General features: G+C 36.1%; 2 protein-coding genes across 4 annotated transcripts; both read right to left on the bottom strand.

Annotated features, from left to right (window-relative positions):
- Positions 1 to 4,228: 4,228 nt before the first annotated feature.
- On the bottom strand, positions 4,229 to 8,323 carry LOC110686426 (probable disease resistance protein At4g33300). Its single transcript, XM_021863039.1, is given in 6 exon segments — positions 4,229 to 5,620; positions 5,759 to 5,964; positions 6,073 to 6,428; positions 6,521 to 6,915; positions 7,276 to 7,443; positions 7,446 to 8,323. Coding segments are annotated over 6 exon segments (2,475 nt in total). The 5' UTR covers positions 7,963 to 8,323; the 3' UTR covers positions 4,229 to 4,787.
- Positions 8,324 to 10,844: 2,521 nt separating this feature from the next.
- Positions 10,845 to 25,286, bottom strand: LOC110686427 (protein OSB3, chloroplastic/mitochondrial-like). 3 transcript variants are annotated; one of them, XM_021863042.1, is made up of 10 exons: positions 24,845 to 25,286; positions 21,593 to 21,731; positions 20,598 to 20,682; positions 20,057 to 20,352; positions 15,259 to 15,343; positions 14,503 to 14,816; positions 13,417 to 13,492; positions 12,721 to 13,022; positions 11,640 to 11,715; positions 10,845 to 11,258 (listed from the first exon to the last, which is right to left on the bottom strand). In XM_021863042.1, the coding sequence occupies exons 1-10, from the start codon at positions 25,180 to 25,182 to the stop codon at positions 11,035 to 11,037; spliced, it is 1,935 nt and encodes a 644-aa protein (XP_021718734.1). In that variant the 5' UTR covers positions 25,183 to 25,286; the 3' UTR covers positions 10,845 to 11,034. The 3 variants fall into 3 exon arrangements, with proteins under 3 accessions (XP_021718734.1, XP_021718735.1, XP_021718732.1); XM_021863043.1 differs by having other exon boundaries at positions 14,503 to 14,804; positions 20,057 to 20,358; XM_021863040.1 differs by having other exon boundaries at positions 20,057 to 20,358; positions 24,845 to 25,285.
- Positions 25,287 to 26,539: the final 1,253 nt, after the last annotated feature.

Consider the following 26,539-nt stretch of genomic DNA (forward strand, 5'->3'; position numbering starts at 1 on the left):
AAATTTAATTATTCCCTTCTGGGGCAGTGAAGAAATCAACAACTTTTAAATGAGTTGTATTGCCAAAATCAAAATTATTCCCTTCCGGGGAAGTAAGGAAATCAGCAACTTCTAAATGATTTGCATTGCCAAAATCAAAATCACCTTCACATCTTCAAGAACAAGGTTTGCCTCAACTTTCTTTCCTTTCTTCCATGATTCTTGGTAAAGTTCAACAAGATGCTTTGGAGTTCTACAAACCCGAGACCAATGGCCTTTTACTCCACAACGGTAACATATGTTGGTCTCACTTTTCTCTTTATCAACTTTATCATTTCTACGTTCCCACTTCTGGTGGAAATGTGAGTTTGTGAAATGACCTCCACGACCTCTACCATATCTACTAAATCCACGCCCACGACCACGCCCGCGACTGCGACCTCTACTTCGACCACTACTACTGGAATGGTCTTTGTTTTTAGTTTCTTTCCCGTTATGGGTTGTCACATTCACTTTAGGGATTGGAGTAAAGCCAGTATGATGTGATTCATGATTTTTCATCAATAGCTCGTTATTTTGCTCAGCCACAAAGAGACAAGATATTAATTCAGAATATTTTTGAAAACTTTTTTCTCTATATTGTGTATGTATGATAATGTTATTTACATGAAAAGTGGAGTATGATAAAATAATGATAATTGTATCCATGATAAAATAATGATAATTGTAATCAACACATGCAATATTTATCCATGATAAAACAGTAGCAGATTGTAATCATACCAAATAATCAACGACATATTTATCCATGATAAAATAATCTATTAGAACAAAATAGCTTAATCAATACAAAGGGAAGCTTACCTCAACTGGAGAAAAAAAATATTGTGTACGAAGTAGTGTATATTTCGTTAGCAACTAGGTTAATTAAGGTTGGTGCAACAAGCCAACAATATGATCCTCCTTGTTGTATTGCGCTTTCTTCGATTCCCGATAACTAAAGCAATGGTGCTGATAACGTGTTATAAAATAAGGGGAAAAAGAGGATATTAGAGAGAGATGTGGATGGTAAATCTTTTTTTTTTTTTAGCCCATACTATATACATATACATATATATATATATATATATATATATATATATATATATATATATATATATATACATACATGATTTACACAATGTAACCTTCATGGAAAATTAAGATTCCATTTAAGTGGGGGTTACAATGGGTGGCATAATACTAGGGGGTTACAAGCAATAATGAACATCCACATTGAATATATTTTGTAACATAAATGAAATAGAACATTTTGTATATCAATTGATGTGTATTTGTCATGTAATCTTTGGTTAGTACTCCCTTCGTTTTTTTCTTTTTTGTTCTACTCACTTTTTGTTTTAGTTCATTCTTTTACGTTTAACTTACTTTATTCTAAATTATGGCATACCTCATTACCTCTTGTACTATCTTATTCCTCCATCCCCACAGTGAGTATACCTTTCCATATGGTCTCCTATTTATTTACCTTTTACCTTTTTTTTTAAGACTATTTACCTTTTACTTACATAAATCTATCTTTTTACATTTTTTGACAGTAATTTATCTTACACCCACTCACATTCTTTTAACAATTTTTGCATATACTCCGTATATAGTAAGCAAGTAGAACATAAAGAAATGGAGGTAGTATTTTGTACTAAGAAAGTGAAATTACTAAATATTTATTTGTTAATTTTAAGGGTTATATGTATCATTATCCATTACTTCTTCTTCTACTTAAAACATATATATATATATTTATATTGTACAACAACAATACAATCTTAGTCTTAAAATGATTTAGGGATTAAAAAACATATATAATACTTCATATAAAAAGTAAAACTTATAAAAACAACATGAATTTTAGATGAGAAAAAAGATTGAGAATCTATACTTATTTTTAAAATAGGAACTCTAGCTTTTAAAAAAAAAACGGAGGGAGTACTTAATATTTATTTTGTAAGTTTAAGGATTGTATATATCATTATCCATTATTTATTCTTAAAAAAATATCATTATCCATTAATAGTAATATCATATATAAACAACAACACAAGCACAGTCCCAAAATGATTTGGAGATTAATAGTAATATCATATTTGTATAAAAAGTTAAACAATAAAAATTAAATTAAACTCGGATGAGACAAAAGATTGTGAATCTATACTTGGTTTTAAAATATTTGTCAAATAATATGAAAATGAGGTTGTAATATGGTAGTTAAAGCACCATTTTTGGTCAAAGATAGATATTTCCTTTGTCCCACATTATACTTTCTGTTTTCCTATTTTAGAGATCCAAAATGTTGTTATTATTTCTTTTTTTTTAACTTTATTTATTATATTTCTTAAATTACTCTTGAATTTTCCACTTGTCTTATACTTTTTTTCCACTTCTTCTCTTTAACTTTTATCTACAATTGGATTTTCCATTTTTATTTTTTTAACATATGTAATCCACTTTTACCTCTAATTTCTTAGATATCATTAAAAAATATATATATATGGGACAGCAGAAGTATAAGCAAATAATACAGTCAAACAACAAAGGTACTACTCGTACTCCATATGGCCCCAGAGTTAAGATATTTTAGATAATATGATATTTTATTTTTTTTGTAAGGAAAATGCTACACATACTCCTTAGTAGAGATGACAATAGATCAGATTTGGATCGGGTGGAGCTTCACCACCCGCATCCATCCATCATTCCAATTGCTTCATCCACATCCATCCATCACCCGCTTCACCCATCATCCATATCCGTCTATCCATCATCCGCGGATAAAACGGGTGGAACGGGTGACTAATGGATGAACATTTTATGAAAAAAAAATTCACATAAAATTTAATTTATGGTTATTTATACAATGAATTATTATTATTTTTCAAATAAAAAGGAAGCACTAACTACATATTCTTTGAAAGAATTAATTTGCAACAAAATAAAGTATATTCATTGAATATTTTAATTTTTTTTAATTAAAAATCTTTATATATGTTAAACGGGTGGGTGGATGGTTAGCGGGTGAAAAAATCTTCATCCACATCCTATCCGATCCGTCATCCTCTCCATCCGTCACCCGCTTTTCATCCATATATTTCGGATTTTCGTCTATTTATTTTAAGCGGGTGGATTGAGTTAGCGGATATTAATTTAATATTGTCATCCCTAGCCCTTAAGACTATATATAAGCATTAAATACACACTATAGAATTGTATAAATTTAAGAAATCATAAAAATATAAACACTAATTATACTAATTTACGCGTATTTTTATCATAAATTTTTAATTTTATACAATTTTCAAGAATGTATTTAATGTTTATACGTGGCTCTAACCAATTTTTTTAAATAAGCATGAATGATATGATATGTTGGCTGGGCCCGCAGTCCACTGAGACAATGAGGGCTAAAAATAGTTGCACCACGTATAATATGTTGTGCAATCACTTTGCTTTATTAGTCGACATGCGAAAAGACTTGATGTGTTTTTGGACAAAGAGACTTGATGTGAACTTAATGCTTCTTTATGTGCACAATTTTCTAAGAAGCTTCCAAGTCTTTAAAATGTCTTTTTGTAATTTTTAGCAGCCTCTAATTATTCATTTAATATTTTCAACACGTTATAAGTATTTGGGAAGACCAAATTCAATTCATACTCTACTTTCTGATTAGGACACATTGCCTTATCTCTTAGTATTAATGATAAAAAACTGGTAAAGGATTAATAATGAATGAATGATAAAAAAAAATACTAAGCAGAGGGAGTACTAAGTTACGAAGTTAAAAAAAATACTAAGCAGAGAGAGTAACGGATTAATAATGAATTAATGATAAAAAAAAAATACTCCACACTTCGTAACGGATTACTAAGTTACGAAGTTACGAAGTGTGGAGTAGTGCAGTTGGTTTAATTCATACTTCGTATTACCTTTGTTTATTCAAGTAATTTACATTTTTATTTTATAAACAGTAATCCTTTACGTATGACTGATTAGAATTTTACATTGATAATTGTTAAAAAAATAAAGTTTAATAAATTAAAGAAACGGCAATATAAACATAATTCATAGTTCATTGTTAGTTCTGTATTCAACATTATCATATACGAAGTAATCTATTTCAGCAACCAATTCAGATTTTCAAATTATTTACCTGAATATTAATAGAAGACTACTGCCTTCTATTCAAAGCAGAGGGAGTAGCAGTAACTCATCTTTGAATATAGAACATTTTCATAGAGTAATCTACACTTGCATTGTTTTTTAGTAGCAGTTTATACATCCTAATCTATACTAAATAGCTACCAATCATACCGCTTTATACATCATATTAGACTAAAATTAGATATAATCACTTATATACAAAAATAATGTCACTTTACTGCCCGGCATAAGGTGGGATGGGATCCTCTACCACCCTGTGCACTATCGAGCACAACACGATGAGGGGATCACATACCATCCCTTCCATCCTATAACTGTTCTATCTCTCCATAGTGTGTTGTGCCGAACATAGCATTTGATCCTTTCCCGTGTGAGCTAGATCAAAACACACCTTGACTGAACAAAAAGTTGTATACAACTCAGTCTGTTAACCAATCTAGATCAAAACATCCCTCGAAACAAATAGTTGTATACAACTTAGTTTGTTAACCAATCTAGATCAAAACATTCCTCGATTGAACACAAAATAGTTGTATACAACTCAGTCTGTTAGCCAATCTAGATCAAAACATTCCTCGACTGAACAAATAGTTTCAGTCTGTTAACCAATCTAGATCAAAACATTCCTCGACAACCTGAACCCTGAGTCCTGGATGAGCAATTTTCAACTCCTTCCACCTCCATGAAATCTCTTCATCACATATAACATGTCGCAATGAGTGCAAAGATACTGCAGACTTTGGCAGCTTCTTTATATAGGAACACTCGCGCATGTCAACCTTCTCCAGACTCATCAGTCTACCAAAGTTTTCTGAGAGACATACCAAATTGACACATTGAGAGATGTCAAGGTATTTTAACCAAACAAGCTGGCATATCCCAGGAGGCAGAGTTTTTAGATTGGGGCAAGCATAGGCTCTCAGGATTTGTAGTGAATCCAACATACCCAAATCAGAAGGTAGCTCTTTTAGGCTGTGACAATTAGTGATGCTCAGAGTCACTAGTGAACGAAGCCAGCATATGCTTACAGGCAGCTTCACCAGGTCTATACAATGATCTATAGTGAGTTCTGAGAGATGTGGGAATAACCTTGGCATATCCATGACAGATTGGTCAAAACTATTGTCAATTTTGGATAAGACTAGTGACATCTTCCGCAATTTCACCAATGGTATGGTACTCTTGGGCAAGTGAGGAACTGAAATCTTTTCAAGCCAAAAGCTCCTCAAATTCGGCATATTAGCAAATACTGATAGGTTGAGAAGGACTGCATGTGATGTGCTGCTGTTGATTAAGATCAATGCCCTTAGCCTTGGCATGTTGTTTATGAAGGGTGGAAGAAAATATTCGCTTGAGGTGAAGTTCAGTACAAGCACTTCAACTTTAGGGAAATCCATGGCAAACCAATCCATTTCTTTCATTTCTCCTGTAGATTGAAATATATAGCATAATCACAGAAGTATTAGGAGCATAAAGTAAACCATCAAAACAATTGTAAGCATATTAGGATGGTGAAATCTGCCACTTATGCAGCAAATGCTGCAACGAGAATTGTTGGTTATACCTGTATGCAGCGAAACAATCTGGGCATTGAATGGCTGATCTGCGTTCCTCTCCCATTCTTTTGGAAGACTTGCTTCTCTTCGTGGCATAAGCATCCGCTTTCGCTGATTTATATTCCCAGTATTGCTTAAATGCAAGGCTAGGTCTCTCAATACATCATGCTGCATTACAAAGATGGTATAATAACTACTATACAGATCTCCAGCCCTGTCAATTGAACAAATTGAATGTGATCAGTCAAAATTTATGCAAATGATCATATAGAACATAAGGTTACATAACTCTTTCAAAATGATTTCCTGGCTTGAAAATTACCTTGCATCTTTCACTATGGTAAGAAGATTCTTCTCTGATAACTCAATAAGAATAGCAAAAGCCTCTTCTTCATCAATGTCATGAATCTCGACCCACATGTTAATCAAAACATCTAGGGGAATCTTCTTGTCCTCAGGGAAGCAAGCCAAGTCCAGGAAACATTCCCTGACCTTTTCTGGCAAGTAAGATATACTTGTTTCCATCCGCTTTAGCAAATTAACCTCATGAGATTCACCAATTGGCTCACCTCGCGAAAGCCTGTTCTTTGCACTTATCCAGAACATTTGTGGTTGCCCTCGCAATGAAGCTCCAATGACTTTAAGAGCCAAAGGCAGCCCCTTACATTCACTGACAAGCTAAATACAAACCAACTTCAGCATAATGTAAAGAGCAGCGAAATTGAAGACTAACAGATCACAAAGCTTCTAAACAACTACTGAAGCAATACCTGCTCGACCAATCGTTCATCAGCACTAACAGGAACAGAATTCTGCCCTAAAGCAGAGTGACAAAACAAAGCCATAGCTTCAGTATGGTTCAACAGTTCAACCTCATACGTCTGGTTAGCAACAGTTGGAAACTTCGACCTGGAAACCACAAGGGTTTTGCACCCGGGCACTCGAAAAATAAGCTGTTCCAGCACTGACAGTGACCAAACATCATCCAAAACCACGAGAGCACGAGCTCCAAATATTGATTCAGATTGGAGGTTCCATTGAGAAGCCTCAGAACTGGTATCCATACACTCTGTTTCCGACAAAAATTGCCATACCCTTAATCTCATTTCCTCCACATTAGGAGATTGAGATACTGTCAAGTTCAATATCCGGTCATTAAAGTAAGCTGCAAGATTTTGATTCAGACAAAGTCAGAGGCAATAACACCAAAATACAAACTAAATTTAGCCAAAGTCTACTTATTTACTGAAATTAGAAAGTTATAACCTCCATAATTTTGAGTAACACACTCTCTTCTTTGAATTCAATACTAGTAACAAATTAACCAGAATTTCTTAAGCAAAAAAAAAAAAAAAAAAAAAAGAGTACTCCATAATACATAGCAGCTAGCACTATTTCGGATGAAAAAAAATCAGTATCATTTTATCATATTTGTTGGAATGATTCGTATCATATAATTGAATATTAAAAGTACAATACTTAGACAGATCACGAGGCAATGACACTTGAATATTAAATAACTTACATTTAAGTTGATCATCCCTACAAAGTTGTTTAACAAGGGTAGTTTTACCACTCCCACCAATCCCACAAATCCCAACAACACCATCACTTTTTTCCAATAAAATCTCCCTAACTTTCCTAACACCCACTTCAAAACTCACCCCCAAATTCCCCAAACTACCCTCAAACCCCCTTCTAATCCCTCCACTCTCCTAATCTCCTCCTCCACCCACCCACCACCAACACCTCCAATCCTCAACGACCCAAGTTGCCTCTCAATCTGTCTAGTCGACCCATCAATCCGATCAAACCGCTCGGCCGAGTCGAACCTAAGATGATGAACATCAGCAAGAATATGAGCCTGCATAGGACCGTGCACAAATCTTGATACCTTCTTCTCAAGTTTCTCCATCTTCCTAGCTAGCTGCAAATTCTTGTACACATTCCATCGGTTCGAGTTTAGCACCTTGTTCGAGAGCTCCAAGCCTTGTTGAAGCAATACGGAGAATTGATCGAGCTGACTCTGTCGAGCCTGAATTAACTCGACGCCAGAGTACTTGATTTCTTGGATGATGGGAAGGAGGCTATTGATGTGGTTGCTGAGCTCCTCTGCACTAGCTCTACAAAGGGCGGATTTACGGGCGATTGCGAGGAGGTGTTTAAGGAGTTCGGTGGCGATCTCGCCGGCAAAAAGATCGGTCACGGCCATAAGTGTGGACGTGAGTTGAGTTTGCTGGAGAGAAACAAGAGTGAGTGGGGGGATATGACGGGTGAATGTAGTCAATTTGGTGGGAAGACTAGGAATAGTTTAATTTATGAAACCCAATAAGAATCTTTTTTTTTTCTCTCTCCTTTTGGGTAGGTCCATTGGATAAGAGAAAGTTGTTTTTTATTGGTGAGTTTTCAACTATCTGGCTAAGCGTGATAGGTATAACATTGATATCATTGAGATATGAAATGTCATATTTACAGTGGAATAATACTATAAATTGTTGTAATGGTACTAAATATCGTTACAATGGTGTGACTTTGGCACTAATCAATGGCTTTATTACTTTCTCATGTTATCACGTACGAGTCACTCACCAAGTCACCATCAACAAGTGTATCAATCAATTTATGAGGAGTTTAGAGTGAGTATTGTTATGTATTTAATGGTACATAACAAGGGCATAATAATAACTTACTACTCCCTCTTTTCCTATTTTTTAGTCCGTTTTGACTGTGTACGGTCTTTAAGACGCGTATTAAAACGTCTATATCTTTATTTCTACACACGCATAAATTATAAAAATGTGATGTTAATAAATTATACAATGAGACGACTCTAACAAGACCACTCATGATAGATTAACCGTAATTTATGGTCAAAGATTTCAAAGTTTGACCCCAAAAATGACAATTAGGCAAAAATAAAATGACAATTAGGCAAAAATAAAGGGACGGAGGGAGCACATGCTATTAAAAGAGGAATGTGGAGCTATCAAAAAATATTAGGGATTTTTCACCATATACCACTGAGTTAATGCATAATTTACCATATACCACACGAAACTTTCTAATACACCAAATACCACTTAGTTAATGTACATTAACACAAAATGCCTTTTTTTGGTAACTGTCGTTAGTCAGCCGTTTGAGGTAATTTACTAATTCACCATATACCATTATTTTATAAGTTATTTCACCATATACCATTTGTTTAAAGTTATTTCACAATATACCCATAATTTTACAAAGTGTTTAAAAAAAAAACTAGCCGTTGAACAATTATAACGGCTAGTTTGTGTATATAAATGTAGTACTTTAGGGTAATTTTACATAGGTTCTAGGTTTGATTAATCAATTGATATGAAACCTAATGAGCTGACAGAGTATGCTAAAGGGGTTTTGGAACCAAGGAGTGATGAGCCTAAGTTCTGGTGGTGAAGAATTTGAAGTCATGGATGGCCATGTCAAGTTCTCTGTCACACTTGGGAATATTACCTGTGGGTGTGGGAAATGGCAAGGATCAGGAATACTATGCAAGCATGGTCTCAGGGTCATTTACAACCAAAGACTTGAACGCAGGGATTTTGTTTACATTAATCATTTCAAGGCTACAAATACAATAACCATAAACATAATTACTCCTATTTTTATTGCTGCATTTACTATCTTTTGCTGCTTTGCTATTCTTCTCTTAAAGCTCCTTCAACTCTTGCTTCAACAAGATCTCACATCCATGCGTGTCTATCCCTCCCCTGATTTGAATTTCATAACCCGACGGGACATTTTTCTCCACATTACCCATGCACCACCTGAATGTCTAACATACATCACACTTATAATACAACCTTTGTGGATCTTTTGCCGAATCAGAGCTCCTTATTACAAACTTCCTACCACAAGAACAAGCTTTGTTTGACACTCTTACGTACGAAGAACCGAAAGATGACGACGACGATGATGATATCGAGTGTGTGGACATCTTTGCAAATGCTTTTAGAATTGTGACTTGGTACGTGAATCACTAAAGTACTACATTTATATACACAAACTAGCCGTTATAACTGTTCAACGACTAGTTTTTTTTTTTAAAACACAATCCTTTGTAAAATTATAGGTATATTGTGAAATAACTTTAAACAAATGGTATATGGTGAAATAACTTATAAAATAATGGTATATGGTGAATTAGTAAATTACCCCAAACGGCAGACTAACGACAGTTACCAAAAAAGGTATTTTGTGTTACTGTACATTAACTGAGTGGTATTTGGTGTATTAGAAAGTTTCGTGTGGTATATGGTGAATTACGCATTAACTCAGTGGTATATGGTAAAAAATCCGAAAACATTATTACTTTAAAGGTGACGGGACCACATATTATCACTTTAATTTTCAGGTTTTAATTGTACCATTATAATCAATTTAGTACCATTACAAGATTTACAACTAATTATTATACCATTACACTATCGATGACACGATTCCACAACCTAATGATATATATATTAACCTCAAAAGTACACCATTGTAACAATATATAGTACCATTACAATAATTTATTGTGATATTTTACTATCAATGATTCATTTCACATCTCAATGGTATTAATATTAATTGTAAAATATTACAAATATGCTACGCTATGTACCAACAAATATATAACAATATTGCATTCTCAATGACTAGCGGAGTTAACCACCGTTGATCATTAAGAGCATTTGGTGACATTTTTGTTAAACTCAGAATTATATGGTGAATTTGAAAAGTTCTATGGTGAATAAACATTTAGTGACATTTTTATTAAACGCATAGGTATATACACCCTAACAATTACAAGTATTGTCAGGGTAATAATAACTTGAGTTTTATTACTAACCGTACATGGTATGAGCTCTAAACTAATTTAAAAAAAAAAAAAAATTTAACTCATTGTTTTGGGAAAAAGGGGGGGGGGGTGTTTACCAAAACATAACTGCTGGTAGTCATTTTACCGCAGAATCCATACCTAGAGGTGCAAGCATAAACTTTCACCTTTCTCCTTAAGCTTCTGCTACAATGCCATGTACTTTAAATAAATTTGAGTGTTAGTAGCAATAAAAATAAGAATTAAAAATTTAAAATAAAAATAAAAAAGAGATATACAGCTTAATTTTAATTATGATCTAATGTTCCTGCGTCCAAGTTGATAGAAATCCATTACATCCTATAATTTATTTAATTTTTTTTTTTTTTTTGACACAATACATCCTATAATAATTAGCCGTCATTGTTTATACCTACAAAAAGCTTCCTAACCGTTAATTGGTTCTCTTGATATTCCAGAATCAAGTATTTTAATTTGTTTTTTAACCCAGGGAGAATCACAACCACTGAGCCATAACGCTTCACCAGAAGTCTTGTGCTTGAAATCTGGTTGCTTTGGATTCTTCTTACTTTTCCGATTGTCATACCATTCATCAGGATAAGCAAAGAATTTCTTACGCAGTTTCTTTTGCGCGCTAGATTTACTTTCACCTATAAAACCACCAAAAAATAAAAAACGGATAAACCTCACTGATTTGCACAAAATAGGAGTCTGGGATCAGACAATGAGTTCCAAACCCTAGGATCATGATGACCAAGTAAAATGCATGTACAGAAATATTAAGCTGAGGTATGCATGGCAGCCAAATCTACTAACAAAATTGCGAATTTCAAATCTACATATGCAGCCTTATTACAGTTTTACCTTCTACTTAATTATGACAAGATTTATGCAATTTAAAACACTGATTATTATATAAATCTCCAATAATACTATATTCTAAAAGTAAGACAATGTACATAGGCTTGTTTCAAAACCGAGATAATCAAACACCAGAAATCGTTTCCTAGCTAGTTATATGTATAACTTACGAGTTTCTGATCCTGAATTTTCAACACTCTGGAAAGTTTCCCCAGGTTCATCTAAAGTCAATTCCTCAGCCGTCACCTGCAGAAACCATTTGAACAGATTAATGATCTTGTGATTGAATACGAAATGTGTATAATTCTAAATCTGTGGATCAAACAAAACCCATATCAGTTGCAATTAGTGGGTGAAAGGCACATTGTTGAAACATATCACATCCTAATGAGCTTCACCATTGTCACACTAGAATAACATATGACTAGGCACATCGGCCTCTTACCCTTGCATCCTACAGGTTTTGCAACATCTTCTCTTGCACGTCTACCTCAAAGTGCTAGACCAGAAACACTCAGAAAAAAAAGTATTCACCAAAATTAAAGATTGATTCAGCTTCAGCACTAAAAACACCAATATCTATTAAATTAAGAACTCAAGAGGATTGCTTCATTTGTAGATAGTAAGGTGTACTTGAGTTAATACCAAAAAGCTTCCCCTCCCCCTCAGACCTCAGTCCCTTTAAAGTTAGTTGCCTTTGTCTCATCAGCCCATACCACCTATATTGCACCTTTTTACACATCAAACCAATATCAAGTCTCTAATACCAATTTTCAATCAGTGCCCTTCTCATAGAATATCATGTCAGCAAGGATCATGTATCGTACCTTGAAATAAAAATATCTATAGAAAACCTAAAGTAAGCAAGAGAATAGAGATCATGACAAGTAATGTACATCAAAATAACAATCGAAACGGCTCTCTCCTAACAAACAAAAGTTTTTCCAACAAACAATAGGCAAAAAAGAAACACAACTTTCGTCTGGCTAAACAAGTCGTATGCAGCATTAAATCAAAGAGCACCTTGAGGATATAAATGTGCATCAATCTTTCTTTGGAAAATTACTCAAACTAAAAATCAATAATTAATTATATGATATTAACAGCCATGATTTTGGACTATGTTTCTGTTGTCATACCTGTCAAGTTACTAAAGTTCCATATCATCCATAATAAACATCACTTGAAATTGCTAACCAAAGAGATAAATCTAGTTTTTCACTTGTATCATTGACAATCTTCATTGCTTACATTAGGGTTTAGCTCCTCCAACAGCTCACCAGACACCCATTTAGTTGGGCAAGATTTGGATGTCGCTTCATTATTTGCTGCTCCTAAAAGTCCAGAGCCAAGTAATTCAACTTGTTCTTTAACCCATAGAGGATCACGTTCACTGAACCAGAGTGCTTCACCAGAACTCTTATGCTTGAAATCTGGTTGCTTTGGATTCTTCTTACTTTTTCGATTGTCATACCATTCATCTGGATTGGCAAAGAGTTTTTTCCACAAGTGAAGCCTGTCACTTTTCTTTTGCAAGCTAGATTTACCCTCACCTATAAAACCACCCAAAAAAAAACGATAAGCCTCACTAATTAGCACAAAACGGGAGTGCGAGATTAGATAATGACTTGTAATCCCCAAATTATGATGACCAAGTAAAATGCATGAAATATTGCAACATTTTATCAACATATTCAAAAATAGAGCTGAGGTATGCATGGCAGCAACAAAAAAACTAACAATATTAATCAACATATGCAGTTTTTTTACTTCTGCTACTGCTGCATATTATGGCAACATTTACAAAATTTTAGGTACTAATTGTTATATACAGCTTCAAGACTCCAAGTATATTCTAAAAGCGACAAAATTACATAGGCTTGTCGGAAAATCAATGAGATAGCCAAAAACCAGAAATCATCTCCTAACTAGTAATTGGTAACTTACGAGTTTCTGATCCTGAAATTTCAACTCTCTGGAAGTTTTTACCAGGTTCATCTAAAGTAAATTCCTTCGCTGTCACCTGCAGAAACCAATTGAGCAGATTAATGACCCTGTGATTGAGTACGACAAATATGCATAATAACAAATCTGTGGATCCAACCCATATCAGTTGCAATTAGAGGGTGATAGTCATATTGTTGAAACACATATCACATCCTAATGAGCTTCACCGTTGTCAGTTGTCACACTAGAATAAAGTATGACCAGGCACATCAACCTCTTAGACTTCATACTACACTTTTTGCAACATCTTCTCTTGCCCTTTTTAGCCTCGGAGAGTTATAGACCATAAACGCTCGGAACAACTATTGTTCATAATCAAATTTTTATATTGATGTCAGCTTCAGAATCAAAATCAACAATTTATTAAATAAAGAGCTCCAGAGGATTGCTATATTTGCAGATATTATAAGGTGTGCTTCAGCTATATTCCAATAAGCAAACCCTCCCCCCTAGTCTTTCTAAAGTTAGTTTCCTTTGTCTCATCAGCCCACCCCTCCTCTATTGCACCTTTTCACACATCAAACCAATAACAAGTCTCTAATACAAATTTTAAATCAGTGCCCTTCTTGTACAATATCATCAGTAAAGGTCATAGATCATACACCATGAAACAAAAATATCTACATGTAACCTAAAGTAAGAAAGAGATCATGCCAAGCAATGTACGTCACAATAACAAACGAAAAGGTTCTCTCTCCTAACAAGCAAAAGTATTTCCAACAAACAACCTAAAACAAACAACAGAAAAAAAGTGACACAGCATTGGTCTAGCTAAACAACTTGTATGCAGCATTCAAATCAAAGAGCATCTTGAGGATTTAAAAGTGAATCAATCTTTTCTTTGGAGTATGATTCATACTAAAGTTGGGTAATTGATTATATGAAAATGACAGCCATTATTTGGACTACATTTCCATTGTCATACCTTTCAAGTTACTAAAGTTCCATTTCATCCATGATAAAATTCTTGAAATTGCTAATCTAAGAGATAAATCTTGTGTTTCATTGACAATCTTCATTGCTTACATTAAGGTTTAGCTCCTCCAATGGCTCACCAGACACCAATTTGGCTGAGGAAGATTTGGATATCGCTTCACTATTTGCTCCTCCTACATGTCTAGAGCCAAGTATTTCAACTTGTTCTTTAACCCATAGAGGATCACGTTCACTGAACCAGAGCGCTTCACCAGAACTCTTATGCTTGAAATCTGGTTGCTTTGGATTCATCTTACTTTTCCGATTATCATACCACTCATCTGGATTGGCAAAGAATTTTTTCCACAAGTGAAGCCGGTCATTTTTCTTTTGCGAGCTAGATTTACCTTCACCTATAAAATCACCTAAAAGAAAGAGGTTAATGTACCCTTCTTCTCAAAAAACTTGTCATGATTTTCCATTTAACATAAATTGATAGGAAGTCCAGGATTAGACAATTCATTCCAAGCCCCAGACCACAATTATTAAGTAAAAACAAGCTAGGCTACAAAGCCTACCATCCATAAGATTAACAAATGCTTGCAACAATGTATCAATGAGTTGAAACATCAGGCTGAGGTATGCATGGAAGCCATATCCCAAATTAGACTAACAATATTACTGAATTCCAAATTACATATGCAAATTAATAAGGCCAAATTTATACAATTTCAAGCACTATATATAATTAATTTCAAAATATTTTCTATAAATTCAGCCATCTGAGCCATGTACATAGGTTCATCACAATGTCAATGAGAGAATCAATGACTGAAACAGTCACCTAACTAAAATAAGGAACCTTACCAGTTTCTTTATCTGAATTTACACCTTTTTGAAAGTTTTTCCCAGATTCAACTGGCTCAGCATCATCTAATTCTTCTTCAGTCATCTGCAAAAACAATTAGAACAGGTTAACAACCCTGTGAATAAAGCTCACAAATATGTGTGATTTGAACCACTGGGCATAATCCTTGCATCCAACACCTCAGTTGAATTTTGTGGGTAAAAGTCATGTTGTGCGAACACATATCACATCCTAATGAACACCACCACTGTTGCACTAAATAAAATATGACCAGGCACTTCGGTCTCTTACCAGCCCCATCAAATATGTTTCCCATGTTGCAATATTAAAGAAATGGAGAAAGTACAATTTACTCGTAACAGACCATGACAGCCCCACCAGTAGTCCTGACCTACACTCAAAGATAAAGACAAAAGCCAACCAAGGAGGGGGGACCAACAAGCAGCAACGGTGGAACAAGCAGCAGAGTAGCAGGCAGCAGGACAGCCGCCACCCATGCACAAGAAGACAAGTCATCTAGAATCATCCTAGGGGAATGTATATAGAGAGAAAGAGAGAGAGAGAGAGAGAGAGAGAGAGATAATAGGAAGACATGCATATTGTGAGTGAATTTTCATTAAGACTGGTGACCAAAAGTCACTAACTTGGAGAATTGTAGCCTCAAGCTACTAAATTAGCAAGAAAGGCTTAACAATATCAATTAAAATATCAATCACTCTTAATTTCCTGCTATATTGCATACATACAAATCAACTCTCTCTTAATTTCCTGCTTTATTTCATACATACAAATCAACCAGCTTTGAGTCTATTACAAGTGGTATCAGAGTAGAGAGATCACGGTGACCTCAGTCCTCAGCCACTCAACGAATGGCTTCCTTGGAGGATAAGCTTGTAGGAATGGAATATTAGACTTGAGGGAGTAGGAGAACGTCACTAGTAGGGAGGTAGCAACCAGGGTGTCACAGGGAAGTCGAGGATGCTCAAAACTCTAGAAGAAATTGTGGATGTGGCAGTGATCAGAATGGAAGGGCAAATTGACAGATTTTGAGATAATCTCAGATTCCAAGATGACAGTCGCAAGGAAGGACCAAGAGAAGCTTAGACAGAACTTCCAACTGGGAGGAGACAAGGGAGACCGAGGATAGTTGCTTATAATATACTTGAAGGGGGAAAACAGTAATCAAGGGTCAAAGTAAAAGAGCGATGAGAGGGAAGTGGAAAGGCGAGAATGGTCCAGCGGAGGTGGTGGGGGTGGCCATTGGAAGTATTGTAAGCTTGAGATGCCCTTGTCCTAAGTAGAAGACCCAGACACGTGGACACTTAGAAGTGAAAAATACTTCAACTTCTACCACCTTAACGAGGAGGAGAAGATGGAAGCACCGGTGGTTTCGCTGGAAGGTGATGCCCTGTGCTGTTTTACTGGGAGAACGGGAGAAGACCGATTAAAAGTTGGGTAGTGCGCGCACTATATACTCCAACGTTGGTGGCGGATTAAAGGAAGAGATTAAGGCAGGGATTCAGGTCTTAGATCCTTATAGCCTGAAGCTAGTCACAGACACTTCATAACAGGTAACGTAATCAGGTAGGGAAAATTAAAAAAGTAATGATGGAGCCAAGTAAGTTGGGGGCCTTTAATCAAATCCTAAGACTTCTGCGTTTGGGCTTGGAATCTCTCTAGGCAAGCAACACCATCAACACTCACACCGAAAAAAGTGGGCCCAAAAAACATTCCCAGGCTTCGTGAACATGAGAAAGACCTACAAGCAAGGACTCCCAAAAGCCAAAGGTCTCTGTTTTAGATGTGGAGAGTGGTGGGGACTTGTGCATGAATGTAAGAAAAGGCAATTGAGTGTTCTGTTGGTGGAGGATGACGAGGGTAAAGAAACGGTGAATGGGGTGGACGAAGCGATGGAGTAGCTATCCACAACAGCCCAGGCGGAAGTTTCACTATGATCGGTTACTGAATTTTCGACCTTGAAAACCATGAAGTTGACAGCGGCGATAGGCTTCGCCCGCGCAATGGTGGTAGTAATAATAGATACGGGGGCAACTTATAATTTTAATTCCACAACGACGGGGCTCTATGTTAATTGACACTTTCGAATTTGGAGAATTCTTGCGAATGGAGAGACAATCTATGGAGAGGAGTATGCAAGCAAGTCAAGATGAAACTAGATGGGGGAGTGGAAATTGTGGAGGAATTTTTACCCTTACAACTAGGAAACAGAGGGTTCAATCGATATGAATTAGAAGACTCATACGATGAGATTTCAAAGCAGGAGCCTCCTAAGTGATCCTACCTTACAACTCTAGAATAAGACTCAAGGGCTATGCTCCGTACACTCAACAAGGTACAAGGTAAATTGAAGAGGAGGGTAGTAAGGAGGAAGAATAGCCAGGATTTTATGTCAAGTCTAAGACCACCCACCAAGGGGTTTTTGAAACTCCTACCACCCCCCAGAGGCCACGAGCATAAAATTGCCTTGAAAGAAGGTAGCAATCCGGTGAATGTAAGGTCGTAACGCTACCCTCAAATATAAATGAATGAGATTGAGAAATGCATCAGGAGATGCTCGATGTGATAATCATTTGCCAATCTAGTAGCCCTTTTTTCTGGCCGATGTTGGTATTTTGGTAAAGAAAAAAGACAGATCTCGGCGTTTCAGCGTGGATGACCGATGTAAGAGGTGTAAACTAATTTGAGCTTAGCGAGAAAAGGGGTTTTGACAAGGGATGTGGACGGATGTAGGAAGGCATATAAGGGGTTGTGCGGTCAGCCAACAACACAAACACTCTCAATTATGCCCTGCTGGCTTGTTGCAAACTCCACCATTCCCCACAGCCGTATAGGAAGACACTTCCCTTGACTTCATCGAAGGGGGGCTAGATACCATCCTAGAGGTGGTGGTTTGCATATCCAAATATGCGCATTTTATAAGCCTCAAGTATCCTTCATGAAGGAAATAGTTCAACTCCGTGGATTTTCTTAATCTATTGTATCAAATAGAGACAACATTATTCTGAGCATCTTTTGGAAGAAATTGTTTTGCTAACAAGGTTTTGAGCTCAAATTGACAAACAAAGATTGTCAACAAGACCCTTGAGGCTTACGTGAGATGCTTCTCAAACGAAGCTGGGCTCTAGTAGGGTGGCTCTCTTGGGAAAAGTTCTCAAACAACACTTTGCCCCACACTTCAATGGAAATGTCACCCTTTAAGGTGGTGTATGGTAGGGACCCGCCAAAGGGTCACCAAGGTAGGAGCCGGACACACAATAGTATAAATTGGAGAAGCGGTTGCATAGGAGGGGATTTAGATATCATGTTGGAAGAACTAAGGATGATGCTGAAAGTGCAACAAAAGATGAAGGGGAATGTCGATAAACAAAGAAAAGAAGAATCCTTTAAGGTGGGAGATGAGGTATACCTAAAAATCCAGCCGTAGCAGCAGACCTTGGCCAAAAGACCCTTTGAAAAGCTGCAGACAGGTATTAAAGACCTATTGCGATTATCCCTAAATCTGCCAGACACTTGCAAGCTTCATCCAGTCTTTCATGAGTCCCAACTCCCAATTAAAAAGGGCCATAAACAGCTCATTGTTGACATAGAGCTAGAAGTGCAACCAGCAGAGGTGATGGATGTCAAGCATAGGAGGAAGGAGAGTTCAGCCATAACTGAAGTCCTAATCGAATGGAAGGGGCTGCAGCCATTTTAAGCCACCTAGGAAGAAGTCGTGGCCATTAATGATTCCTTGGTTCCACCTTGGGACAAGGTGAATCTTCAAGGGGAAAATGATGTAACAGATCATGACAGCCCACCAGAGGTTCTAACTACACCAGAAGGAAAAGAAAAAAAAAACAACCAACCAAGGAGGAAAGGAGCAACAAGCATCAACAGTAGCACAACAAGCAGCAGAGTAGCAGGTGGCGGCCCTGTGCACAAGAAGACAAGGCATCTAGAAATCAACCTAGGGAATGTCCATAAACAAAGAAAGAGAGAATAGAAAGATAGGCATTTTGTGAGTGAATTTTCATTGAGACTTTTGACCTAAAGTCACTAACATGGAGAGTTGTAGCCTCAAGCTAGAGTAAATATGTAAGAAAGGCTTCGTAATATCAATCAAAGCATCAATCTTTCTCTTAATTTCATACTTTATTGCATAAAGACAAATCAGCCAGAGTCTATTACATTACATCATTGAGGACATGCTAGTAAAAATAGGGAACTAGTACATTCAAATGATGTTGTGATGCTAGAAATGCAATAACACTTTTAAATCCTTATCATTTTTTATAACAACCATTCAGCTATTGTTGATTCCATAATAAATGCTGGGAAATATATTTTGAGGGTCAGAGATTAAAAAAAAGATCTTATATGCTTCATGCAAAGAAATTATCATCTTTTCAGAGAGTGCATGTATGGAGTATTCAGATTAAAGAGCACATTTTGAGGACTAGTAAAGTGCCAAGCACATCAAAAAAACCTCCATTGGAGCCTTAGAAAGTGATACAGAGTGTCCTTTAAGGAACATAAGCTCCAAAGTGCAAATAAAATCCTTTATTCCACGAGAATCACCACTTACGAATTGTATTTAGTGAATCAATCTTTTCTTCTAAAATTGCCTAATAATTAAGATGTAAGAAAGTTTGCCACCATGACTTAAGACTAATTCTGTCAAGTAAAGTTCGTTTCATCTTATAGAAAAAAAATAATAATAAATAAATTGTATTGCTAGTCTAACATATCATTTTTTTTTTGTGTTCGCTTGTATAATTGACAATTCAAATTGCTTACAGTAGGGTTTGGCACCATAAACAGCTCGTCCGACAAAGATCTGGATGGGGAATATTTGGAACTCACGCCATAATTTGGGCCTCCTGAAAGTCTAGAGTTGAGTATATCTACTTGTTTTTTAACCCATGGCGGATCACGTTCACTGAACCAGAGTACTTCACCAGTACTCTTATGCTTGAAATCTGGTTGCTTTGGATTCTTCTTACTTTTCCGATTGTCATACCACTCATTTGGATTGGCAAACAATAATTGCCACAAGTGAAGCCGATTATTTTTCTTTTGCAAGCTAGATTCGCCTAATCCTACATAAACACCAGAGATAAAATTACATAAAATAAAATAAAATTTTAAGCCCCACCAGTCTCCCAAATATCTTGTAATTTTATCATGCTTTTCCAGTTAACAGTGAATTTTCAGCTTGGGAACATAGTAACAGAAAATGCCTTCCAAACCCAGATCACAATGCTATAATTCATGCAACAATGCCAACGAGAGAATCAATCACAAGATATAGCCTTCTGACTACAGTCAGAAACCTGACCAGTTTCTTTTTCTGGATCCGCAGCTCTTTGAGACAATTTTCCAAGTTCATCCAGCTTTACATAATTTAATTCTTTTGCTGTCACCTGCAAAAGCAAATGAACAGAATAAAGAACCTGTGATGGAAAATGTCACATACATGTAATTTGAACTTCTGGCCACATATCTGTGGATCTAACCCATCCCAGTAACAATTTGAGCCCTTGTGAATGGAAGGCGCATCATAACGTCATTGGATAACATATTACTTCCAAATGAGCTTCACCAATGTCGCACTAAATAATATAGGACAAGGCATATCGGCCTCTTACCCTAGCCGTCATTTACGTTTTGTAACATTTCCTGTACATCATCCTAATATAGTTACATACCACAAAAATCGAGAACAAACTCGTCAAATCATTCAATTTGGCGTCAATTTCTACACTTAAGCATCTATATCTTTTAAGCTCCAGAAGATTTCATTTTAGAAAGAAATAGCTTTAAAAGACTGCTTTACGCCTTTACTCTCCCTCCTCTCAAGTTAATTCCCAGCCTCTGTTCACACACCTCTACCACACCATCCTACGCATCAAACACTTGTAGTTAGTGACACTGCCAGTGATAGTAAGTGTCATACCAATCTCCATTCAGTACCCTTCTCATGCAATCCCAATTTAGCACCACTATAATAAAATGATAGAATATAAATGAAGCAATCTGGAGCATCCAAAGGAATGAAAACAAATCAAAGAATCTCCCCCTAAGATATCTTTTTTTCAAAGATCTTTCCCCTATATATTGTATGCCAAAACCTTCTAGAGGCACATTCAAAACCTAAGAAAAGGGTCTTTGATCATGCCATGGCCTTCTATAAAGGGGTTTTAAGTTACCTTTAAATAATAATTGCGACATTTATTGCAAAGGAAAAGAAAGGTTAGTCCACTTGTATCTGAATAAACCAATCCAAATAAAAAAAACAAATAGGCAAAGAGAGAGAGAGAGAGAGAGAGAAACCTTATATCTTAAACTCTCTTTCCCTTCTGAAATTGCTTTTGTATATGATCCCAGTTCACCAGATATGTATATGTAATCATTTTGTTTCAAATGCAGCAAAGCTCTCTCAGCCAACTCATCCCACATCACAAGTGTTATCCTGTACAGAAAACAATGGATTTGATATTTTGATATCTAAAACTGTATTAAAAGTGGATCAGTCTAGAAATTATGTGGCCTAGATGTATTTTAAACAGTACAGCACATTGGGTAATGTTAAGTTAAGGTTGAAGTAAAGCTAGCTTAATACGCTATAACATATACTTCCTCCGTTCCATTTTATTCGCAACAGTTTGACATTTGCCACTATTCACATATTTCTATGCGACCATCTTTAGTGATTGATATGTAAGGGAAAATATAATAAAGTGATATCTTGTTAGATTAGTCTCAAATTATATTATCATAATTTCAACATTTTATAAATTGTATTTAATCATAGATTCATAGTTGGATATACCAATGGTTGAAGCTATGCATTGGCAAATGAGAAAGTCTAAAATGGAACAAAGGAATAATATCAACGCTCATCAATCTCTATGCCTCTATGGCTCGTTGTAAAAGGCTAAACAATGAATTTGATTGTCATTTAAGAATGAATGTCTCATTTGAAGATTGTTGAAAATACAATTCAACCACCATGAATTTGTTTATCAACACAAAATTTTACATAACTTATATCAACACATCTAGAAAATTAAAATGGTAGAAGTGCATTGTGGATCTTTACATTGGAAAATTAAAGGCTTCAATGATGCATAAGGTTAAAAGAATCAAACACACACAAGGACCAATTAATTAATCAGGTTTGAAGGCCACGCCGCCCACTTAAGCAATCTAACTTACACCAAAAGGTTAAAGAAATAAATCACCAGCTTTTAAACAAGAGGGACGAATGTGTTTAGCAAGGCAAGCAAAGTAATTTTGATTGAACTTAATCTGAAAACATCCTATATGAGAGAATATACAACTTAAGCCCTTAATATAGAACAATTTAAGATTTTAGAACATTCTTAAAATAACTAAAGACAAAAACTACGCAAACCTAATTATTGATCAGTTTATTTGAAAATAAAATCCTATGTCTAATCTAATTCCCAATTTATTAGAAAAACTAACTGAACAGTGATTACTGATTAGCTGTATGATTAATTCACCCCGTTTTCACAATCTTTCCACCAAAATTTAGGTCTACGTAGATAAGTAGAAGAGTTCTGCCAAGTTGTACCAATCATTGGGCATTATTCTGCAATATAACAAAAGTGGCATTTCAGTAATTAATTCCTCAAACCAGTAGCTATTAATGTACAAAGCAGCTTCCATACTCACGCCTAGATCTAAGACTTTTGACAAACATAAAAATACCCATCTTTAGCTTAATATGTAAAATAATTACATTAAAAAGGCCAATTTATTAATTAATTAATCATGAGTATCCACTTTGCTCCCACATCACTCAACATTATTAAATCTTTAGCCTCGTTTACAGATATTTTGATCCAAAAATTGGAAAGAAAAAAAAAATTAAAGAAAGGGACCAAGCGACGAATGTACAAGACACGAGCGCCTTTGACTTGCACCTAGCACCTCGACTTCAAGGATTCTTTGCACCTTGATGCAGCTCTCACACCTTTTAAAACTATGAGCTAAGTAGTAACAAAGATCCACAGCATTGGCAAAGCTAATTACATAAGCATCCTTTGTCGCTTGTCAGCTTGGGCTTAGAGAGGTATATGAGATAGATAATACCAAAAGGTGAGTTTAAGGATTTGACACCCTTTGGTAATTACATGGAACATTATATAGTTGAAAACTTTCTGCAAATGATATGCAGAAACAGATTTCATCACCAAATACATTGAGGAAGAATGTAAAATAGAGATAATTAACAGAAGGAGAAGGAACTCACAAGCTATCATATCTCCAACAATGTATTATATAATCTATTAGCAACAGACCAAGGATGTAACTATCATCCTTCTTTCTAAGGGAAATGAAGTCAGAATTCTACATCCCACCAATATGAACGTGCTATAGGCTTCTTAAGACTCTTCCTCAAAGGTAATAGAAAATTCACGAAGCTCAGCTGATTTCATTTATTCGTTTCTGGATTTTATGCAACCGATCAAAAAGGATTAGGTGGCATTTAAAGGGTCTCAAGGTGGCATGCAAAGGATTTCCTGGAGGTTAGCATGTCAACAAAAAAGAGGAGGGCCATAGTATTCTATGGATTCAGATTTCTCACAGGCTGAAATAAAGAAATCCCATTTCAGAAACACATGCACAAATATCTGAACAAAGTAATTTGGTTAATGTGAATCCCTAACAATCCTACATTTCTACCATAACTTCAGCTGTGAGAAGTGACAAGCTTTTCTTTCTCTTGTGAGTTGTGACTGGTCTACAACAGGATAACAAGCACTAACATGTTCCAAGGAGTAATTCCACATGTATAAGAGGTAAGAATTTTATAGAAAGAAAAAACTAGGTCGATTCAGCAAGCCAATCAGCAAATAAGTGAAAGGATGCTCCCTAGTCAGGCACAGAGTCTAGCTTGATCAGCCATAGAAAGGAAAGGAACGTCTTCAATCACCTGTTAATGTCTTTTTAACTGATGATATCTTATTTGTGTGTGAATTTTAAAACATACTTTTCCCACCAGTCAAAAGCATGGATTACACTATTCTCTGACGTTTCAAAGACAGATGTCCAATTTGACATTTCTTGTCTAGGAGGTGAGTTTTCAATTTCTGTTTATCTGACTAAATTTCATCCAAAAATAGAACAATATAGTTTGTAAAGATACTTTACTGACAATTTAAAACCTCTCATTGATCCCAAATTCGAATCATCTCAAACTAATCCCAAAATTGAATCAGTCTTTCCAAAACAAACGATCCTCCTAAACCAAAATCATAATGTACACAATACACAATTCTACAACTTTTACCTTTCGCATTAACAGCGAAACAACATCATATCAAATAACCAATCATCAAACAATCACTTCTTTCGAACCGAATTTGCCACAAATGATGCAAACCCCATCACAAAAATTAATCAAAAAATGAAAACCCAAAATTGAGATTATTCCAGTTTAAAATTCCATTACCCAATACTCACAATTAAAATAAAAAAAATAAAAAAATCCGAAAATTAAAACCCTAAAAATGAAAGCAACAGAACAATTAAGCAGAAAAAAAGAAGTCTCACCAAAAAGAAGAATCAGAATTAGGAGAAGTTTTGACACGAAGAGAAGTGTAAACACCAAAACGGTCATCCTGGGAAGCAAATTTCTTAACAGGGAAATCGACAGTCCCAATAAAGCTGACTGAGTTGTGAAGTTGAGGTGACCAAGTTACGGTCGAAAGACGAGCGGCATTGCGAGCGTCAGCGTCGGCACAGTCCACTGATGCGGCGGCTGAGTAGCTGTGCGCTTGCGCTGCTGCTAGCCCAGCAGCGGAGGAAGAAAGATGGGTGGCGCCATTAAGGGTGCGTATGAGGGAGATAGTTGCCGGAGAATGTAGTCGGAGAAAAGCTCGGGAGATCATCGCCAAAGAGGCTCTGGGTTTAGTTGTGGTGTATGCTGAGTGTACGAGTGTGTGAGGCGCCAATGAGGCAAAAACCCTTACTCGTGTAAGCGAACCATTTTATCAACTAATTTCAATTTTTTTAAAAAAAAAACAGACGAGACATGATAGCCCGCTATCCGGGAGCGACTATATGTTGGGTAAAAATGTAATTTGATGCAAAAGCTTAGACAGTAATTACTAATTACTACACTGTTAAAAATACTCTCTTTCGAATAATAACAGTATAAAAATCAACCATAATTGTATAAAATCAACAACAGCAATATATTCATAAAACATAACAGTATAATTACAAACTAAAAATATTTTTGAAACATTAAACATTTAAACTCATATCAGATATCTAACAACTGTATACAAATCCACATTAACAGTGCATAAATAAAAAATAGCAGAATAAACATCAACAAGTACCGTATATAAATCAACAATAATTATCACCAACAATTTGCGTCATCGTCTTCAACCCCCTAAATATTTAAATTCAACTTATCTACAGAAACTTGCACATTCATGAGGGATCGATCTGAGCTCACTAGCTTAGTGTACTTTATCTTGACTAATTATCCAATGGTTGGTTCCTCTTGAGTGAATTTGGGGATTTCATGGTGGTATTAGTGGTTTCTCATCAGGGGATTTTTACCCCGCCACGTGGACCAATCAAGACCCTCCACGTGTCATCCGCGTGGACTAACCAGAGTCAGCCACGTGTCACTCGGTGAAGAGTCCAAAGTGGACCAATCAGGACATGACACGTGGCAGACAGATATTTGACAGCTTTCAAGGCCCAAATCCCAGGCAGCCAGTAAGTCCTAGGTTTCTTAACCTAGGATGGGCACGCATTTTGAGACCTTATAAAAGGGAGATGTTTCCTTAAAGGAAACACAACATTGAATACATTCAACTCATTCAATTCACACGAATTACGAGAGTAAATACTTAGACATTGAGGTTGTCTATGATAGCCGGATAATCATTTCTCACCATAGAGAAACCTGATCCCGATTTACATTCCACACTTTTTATCTTCCGAACACGTTCTAACTTGATCGTCGGAGGCGGAACTCCACCCAACCGGAGTCTCCGTTGTTTTGCAGGTACAGGCGTCCGGAGTCCAGTCTTAGTGTTGTAACTCTCCCGAGGGACACAGAAAACCCCGAAACATTTGGCGCCGTCTGTGGGGAGAGTACTTCTGAGATGGCTTCACATGAGTCTGTACCACCTCCTAATGAGAAGCGGCCCTCGGCCGAAGTCTAGGTCTACTCAAACCAGACAGCGGTGACGACTTTGACGTCGACACCTATGTAGTTGTTGA

The sequence above is a fragment of the Chenopodium quinoa genome, unplaced genomic scaffold (genome assembly GCF_001683475.1).
Source record: "Chenopodium quinoa cultivar QQ74 unplaced genomic scaffold, ASM168347v1, whole genome shotgun sequence".
NCBI lineage: Eukaryota > Viridiplantae > Streptophyta > Magnoliopsida > Caryophyllales > Amaranthaceae > Chenopodium > Chenopodium quinoa.

Excerpts from the sequence above, each read along its gene's own strand:
- LOC110686427 (XM_021863040.1), bottom strand. The coding sequence starts at position 25,182 with ATGATCTCCCGAGCTTTTCTCCGACTACATTCTCCGGCAACTATCTCC. Across the intron at positions 14,817-15,258 it reads AAATTCAGATAAAGAAACTG|GTGATTTTATAGGTGAAGGT; the intron begins GTAAGGTTCCTT and ends TCTTTCTTTTAG. Across the intron at positions 13,023-13,416 it reads AATTTCAGGATCAGAAACTC|GTGAGGGTAAATCTAGCTTG; the intron begins GTAAGTTACCAA and ends GTGGTTTTATAG.